Source organism: Camelina sativa, chromosome 1 (genome assembly GCF_000633955.1).
Source record: "Camelina sativa cultivar DH55 chromosome 1, Cs, whole genome shotgun sequence".
Taxonomy (NCBI): Eukaryota; Viridiplantae; Streptophyta; class Magnoliopsida; order Brassicales; family Brassicaceae; genus Camelina; species Camelina sativa.
Genome location: NC_025685.1, coordinates 4,060,433 through 4,066,874, shown reverse-complemented (window position 1 = coordinate 4,066,874; position 6,442 = coordinate 4,060,433). Strand labels below are relative to the sequence as shown.

The 6,442-nt window shown below is 33.8% G+C and overlaps 2 protein-coding genes across 2 annotated transcripts in view; both read right to left on the bottom strand.

The window, feature by feature from the left end:
- Nucleotides 1-158, bottom strand: part of LOC104762789 (serine carboxypeptidase-like 7) — a 2,177-nt gene extending 2,019 nt beyond the window's left edge. Inside the window, exon 1 of the mRNA XM_019243537.1 lies at nucleotides 22-158. Within this exon, the coding sequence (XP_019099082.1) occupies nucleotides 22-158 (137 nt within the window). The remainder of the gene's footprint in view (nucleotides 1-21) is intronic.
- On the bottom strand, nucleotides 735-3,794 carry LOC104762641 (serine carboxypeptidase-like 7). Its single transcript, XM_010486008.2, has 14 exons — nucleotides 3,610-3,794; nucleotides 3,350-3,495; nucleotides 2,880-2,956; nucleotides 2,653-2,775; nucleotides 2,470-2,572; nucleotides 2,312-2,349; nucleotides 2,123-2,224; nucleotides 1,953-2,039; nucleotides 1,772-1,849; nucleotides 1,635-1,706; nucleotides 1,433-1,551; nucleotides 1,236-1,349; nucleotides 1,093-1,138; nucleotides 735-1,000 (listed from the first exon to the last, which is right to left on the bottom strand). Exons 1-14 carry the CDS (start codon nucleotides 3,744-3,746, stop codon nucleotides 920-922), a joined length of 1,323 nt encoding a protein of 440 aa, XP_010484310.1. The 5' UTR covers nucleotides 3,747-3,794; the 3' UTR covers nucleotides 735-919.

Genomic DNA, 6,442 nt, shown 5'->3' with positions numbered 1-6,442 from the left:
GGAAGGAGAAAAGAACAAAACCCGGTTTCGAGCTCAAAGGGAAGATGACCATCAAAACCAGGAAGAAACTTGACGATGGAGGCAGACTCAGTACGCTGACTATAGAAGAGAATAAGAAGAAGAATCAGAACAGAGGAGGAAACGTAGTCTTTAGCCATTCTTTTTTTATGATTAAAAAAATCAATTAATGCCTTGAAGGACAATTATCAAAACCTAATTTTATACCAAAGAACAACAAAAGAACAAAAGGCTCCTACACATAGAGAGAAAAAAAAAATCAATTGCGTACCGTGATTCACTTTTGTCCCTCTTCTCACTGTCTCTCTTGGTTTCGTGGCCTAAACCTGTCAGGTTTTGGTTTTACCCACCGCTAGAGCTTTTTATTTACATCAAAGAGATTAACTAAAAGAACACCTGGAACTTGTTTTCTTTTTTTTTTGTTGAATTCGCAACTGAATTTAAGAAAACGACTAGGTTTCGAAATAGTGCAATCTTCGCAAGCTTCACTGGATTCTAAAGACAAAGTGACTACGCACTAACAAAAAAAAAATGCAATGAGACAACATTTCATTTTTTTTTAAACCTAAAAATTACTTCGGAGAAATGTGACCATATAGAAATGTGAAATATAAGTTTTAAAGGCCATGCAAAAATTAGAACATAAACGTGAACCAAGTTATCTATTGTGACTGATCATTTTGTGCCAACAAGAAGAGTTACCCAACAAACGAAAAAAAAAAAAAGAAACAACTGAAAATTTGGGGTTTATTTTAAATGTGTAGTAAACTAATGAAATGATAGAAGAAATGTATAATTGTTTTCTGAATGGAAACTCTACAATTTAAATAAAATTAAGCCATATTTCTACATTTTTCATGAAATGTAGAACTGCTTTCTGAATAGCAAAGCTGGCTTCATTTTAGAGAGGCTGACCACTAATCCACCTTTGGAACATGATAGAAGTCTCCTCTGGTCTGTACTCTGGTGTGTGTCCTCCTCCCTGTAATCAAAACCCACAAATCAATTAAGAAACATAATGTGAAAACTTAAACATTGAGTGAAACACACAATAAAAGAGGAAAAGAGACTTGCTTTGATTGTAGCAAATGTCATCTTATTGGCATAAGTCCTCGTGTATCTGACACAAAGAAAGCGAGAGTCTAATGAGCTCATACAATGATAGAATGAGTTCATCCCATCATAAAAACAAAAAAGAAACAGATTCATGGTAATACCCCGCGATTTGATCGCCTATCATCCAAGGTCTCCAGTCATCAGTGAGAGAATAATTAAGAGACCTAATCCAAGCTTGCGTTCCAAGGAAAGGCACCATCAAGTCGTGGTCACCACTGTTCACCCAAAAAAACCCTCAATAAAGTCTTGAATCCTGAACTACCCCTTCAAAAGGAAGAGGTTATAATTAAAATCTGACCTGAAGATGAGAGAAGGATAGCCATCGATGCTGTTATTCATATGGTACGGTACACTGCTTTTAATGTCATAAGTGTAAGGTTTCTTCTGAGAACAACGCACCCATTCCCCTATACTCCCCTGCAATCATAGATCCTCTTAAAGAGTTTGACACTTTGTTACCAATAGCCTGAATATATTGACTTTTTCATGTGTAATAATACCTTATTGACATGAAGAGCTCTATGCACACTCTCGTAATTGGCCCAATAGGTTGTTAACAAATACCGATACGTCTGCAAACGCAACCTTGTAAAATACTTTTTTCTCAAAGATTAAGAAGGCAAGTTGGATTACTTACATAGCAATCAGGAGGTGTCTCTTGATTCTCATCACAGTCTGGCGATATTATATGTGATTCGAATATTCTATCAATGCACTATAAATAACAACAAAAGTCTGAATTAGTGGTGAGTTTTATTAGATAGATCACTGCAGAACAGAACATAACCTAAAATTTCCATGAGCGTGTGTGTTTGTACCTTTTCATATTCTTTCACGAGTTTCAAGCATTCTGTGTTACGTGGATCAACATTTATATATTCTCCTTTGCAGATTCTCTTCATGGACTGCAAGAAAAGAAGAGTTTTGAACTGTTTGTTATCAACTTTAATTGTGGAGAAAAGAGACAAAAGCATGTCATGTTTCATACCTCATATAGTTCATCTGAAATCAGTGCCATTCCATGAGCATATGGAATGCGATGGTTCCAATCAATTTCACTTTCTGTTAATGGGTTTCCAAGAACATAGCCCTGTTTTTGTCAGTGTACCAAGGACGAAACCTATCAAATTTTTAACTCTACATAAGGTATAGAAGAAGCTAACAAATACAAACGAACCTGAAGATTTATTGGAGGTTTGCAACAAAAATAATTTCCTACATCAACGTGTTTATACTGTTATAAAGAGAAGAATTAATATATTTGATAAAGAAACGAGACGCTCAAAGAAAAGGGCTTGGAGATTGATTTGATGATAAGCAAAAATAAGATGATACCTTTTGAGATTTCTTGAACGAGTGCCGGGATGACCTTACCGGAATAAGAATCTCCAGTGACATAGAATGGGTTGGAGAGAAACTCTTGATGCTTACCTAGCCACTGCACAACAAAAAAAAACTTCTTAAGGTCTGTGCACAAAGAAGAGATGTTTCAAGAGACAATTCAGTTAGTCTTTTGACCTTGTGAAGAAACTCATGGATCCTCTTGGCTTCTCCTGAATCACTGGGTTTATCAACAAGTTGAGTTCTTGAGTAAGAGAAGCCAGTTCCAACAGGCTGATCCAAATATATTATACTCGAAACCTGATAAAAAAAAAAAACGATGCACAACTTAAACGACCAAAGCGTTTACCATTGGGTTTGTGATCGTAATATGAGTACGTACGTACAAAACACATTGTGCCTACCTTAGTCCATGAATATGTTGTAGAGACCAAGGAAGGAAGAGTTCCATTGTAAACCTCAAGCTTCACAGTCAGAGGCCCTGATTCAAACATGGCACGTGAGGATCAAGCTTTAAGGAAACCAATCCGGACAATAGTTACTGTGAGAGAAGATTGGAACAGCTGATTTTGCTCTTCGTCCTTATTGTGATGTTTTAAGGCTTAAGGGTGGGTTTTGTCTAATCTAAAAGGTAAAAATGCACGAAAGGTGGCAACTTTGGCTGTTTGGAAAAGTACACGAGATTCAATGCTGTCTAAGTGAAAAAAAACAAAGAGAGAGAGGATGTGGATGTGTGCTATTTACACATCGTTTTCTTCTCACTCTCTCTCTCTGGATTTTTATCATTTTATTTGGTCCTGTTTTAAAACATGTGTTTATACTGTATAAAAAAGAATAATATGAATAGAAAAAGAATGAAGGTTGAAGATGTAACCATTCTCATAAAGAAGACCAGAGATAGAAGAGCAGCCAGGTCCTCCACTTAACCAGAGAAGAAGAGGATCTTCTTTTGGATTCCTCTCAGACTTGATGAAATAGTAAAACAGTTGCACTTCCTCTTCCTCGCCAACACCAATATACCTTTTTTAATGATTCACAAAAAAATCATATTCATACACACATGACACACTTTAGAGTAATCTCCAAACATTAAGATTGTATATTAATCACAGGAGGAAGGAGAAAAGAAAAAACCCGGTTTCGAGCTCAAAGGGAAGAGGACCATCAAAACCAGGAAGAAACTTGACAATGGAGGCAGAATAAGTACGCTGACTATAGAAGAGAATAAGAAGAAGAATCAGAACAGAGGAGGAAACGTAGTCTTTAGCCATTCGTTTTTTTATGATAAAATGTCAAGTAATGGCGTTGAAGGACACTTATAGTAGTAATCAAAACAACAAAATCACAAAAAGGCCCCTATAAATAGAATTATCTAAACACATTTGTAAGAAAGAGAAGGCAGTATATTGCGTACCGTGTATCACTTTTGTCCTTCTCAGTGTCTCTCTTTGCTTCGTGGCCTTAAACTAAACTGTAGGATATAATCCGTCTTCCGACTCTAGGACAACAATTTCTTAGTACATATATAGCATATTCCTGACGGTTTTTTTTTTTTTTTGTGTTAGATATTGAGCTTTTTAGGTGAAGATATTGATTTTGAAATAGTGAGACGTATAATCCATAAAAGAGTAGTTACGGTTACGGTACAAGACCGAAGAGGTGTTGTTGTTTAGTCAATTGACAGTAGAGGGTATAAGAGGAAAGATTGACGTGTGAGAGCTGTGACCTTGAAAACCTATGGACCAACAAATTCAATGAAGTGGCCCAACATCAAGATGTAAGTGTAACTTTGTCTATTTACCCTACTTCTTTTACTAAATGTACTGTAAGATACAATAAATTTAAAATTATTATTAGTTTATTAGACTTGATTTATTTAAAATGTTAGGAAATAATTGATTGGCTTCTTATGAACTGATATTCTAACATAGGGAGGTAATTTGTAATTTAAAGAGAAATATTGAAGTTCAATTATTTGGATTGTGAGTACTTTTGTAAGAAATTGAAGTGTATGTTGATCCCTTCCAAGATTGGCGCATGCTGCAAAGCCTTATATGTATACTAGAAGTTGCCCCGTGCTACGCACGGGCTTATCTTCATATTTGTTCCATTGGCAATTTTTTAACTGTTAGATTTTCATCTTTGTGTATTTTGCTTTCTTAATTGGTTTTTTTTTATTGATAAAAATGATATAAATTTTTGGGGGGAAAGTATGTGTCCTTAAGTAATTAAACTACACCTCATGTATAATGGATTTTATTAATTATGTTTACTTTTTTGAATAACAAAAAGTTTAAAAACTTAGACTAATTCTCTTATAGGACATGTTGTTTTGGGACGTAACCATTTTGCAATACACTTATGGCGAATTTTGTGATTACAAAATAGATAATTTATGTAATGTTTTGTAAACATTGAAATGATATTTAACATTAAAATGGTCAATCAATATTTAAACAACTTCGAGAATAGTAACATGCTTGATGTAAGCTGTATGGGCAAATGATCATCGTCTTTGTATTTTCTGTTGGGTCAAGACGTAATTTGTCAACTAAAGATTATAGACTCATATAGTCATATTAATACATGTCACTTTCAAACTATGAAAATAACTTGTTTGGACGTTGTTTCCGTTGTGGCCTTACAGAAATAGCCAAGATCTACCATCATTTTTGAGTTTTGAATTTATCCCATGAGTAATCTTTTATTAAAGATGATGAAGTTTAAAGTTATAAAATAAATATGATATTCCTTAATGTTGCAGATTTTTCATTCTCAGATTCAAATAATGTGTGATTTATTTCCCTTTTAACTGTTGGTAACCCCTCACAGCAAAAGCACCTTTTTGTCTTGTCTACACAAGACGGAAAATGATACAAATCCTTCAAACTTCAAAGCCTATTCAGTGGCTTTAAACCAAAAATAAAATAAAATAAAGATCTTCTTTTGATGATTTTATTCACTTCGACATTGTTTAAGGCAAATCCTCATCATCTTTATTTTGTTGTTACGTGAAGACATAAGCGAATGTTGAAATTGAAGCCCCATATCACAGGTTAACTGAAATCAATTACAAATCACCATGTGGAATGCGTGATCTTAGTCAGTGCCTGCTTCACCTCGTCTAACTGAAATCAATTACAAATCACATCGTGCAATGAGCAAATCATTTACGTGATCTAAAGGAAAAATGCTTCATATACATTAGAACTTTCCTCGAATCATAACAATAATTTGAGTATGAAGTAGAATACAATCACATGAAATATACATATTAAGGAACCAGCCAGTCAACCATTATAGTAGCAGAATTTGGCCGTTTAAAATTAATAGGACAATATAGAATTTTAGATAAAGAGAAATAAGAGATTGGAATATAAATTTATGACTAAACATTGAAATTGATTTTTTAATATAAATGTAAGCTAACTTATTGGGATGTCAAAGGCGATAATGGGATTTAAAAATGAATTGTGCAATGAGCAAATCATTTACGTGATCTAAAGGAAAAATGCTTCAGAGACATTAGAACTTTCCTCGAATCATAACAATAATTTGAGTACGAAATAGAATATAATTACATGAAATATACATATTAAGGGACCAGTCATTCAACCATTATAGTAGCAGAATTTGGCCGTTTAAAATTAATGGGACAATATAGAATTTTAAATGAAGAGAAATAAGAGATTGGAATATAAATTTATGACTAAACATTGAAACTGATTGGAATATAAATGTTAGCTAATTTATTGGGATTTACAGGCGATAATGGGACGTTACTAAAACAATATTTACTTTTCCACAGTTTATTGAATTGATGATGAAGAACATCAAATCTTAAACATGATTAACCATGCTCTAATTTTGAAATTATCAAGCCATGCTCTAATTTTGAAATTGTCAAGAATACATATGGCCCATTGTTAGCATTATATTCATTCATAGTCCCATATACATTGGTCTT

Coding starts and splice junctions, on each gene's coding strand:
- LOC104762641 (XM_010486008.2), bottom strand. CDS start 3,746: ATGGCTAAAGACTACGTTTCCTCCTCTGTTCTGATTCTTCTTCTTATT. Junction 2,225..2,311: donor AACCTCCAATAAATCTTCAG/GTTCGTTTGTAT, acceptor TGACAAAAACAG/GGCTATGTTCTTGGAAACCC. Junction 1,850..1,952: donor TCGTGAAAGAATATGAAAAG/GTACAAACACAC, acceptor TGTTATTTATAG/TGCATTGATAGAATATTCGA.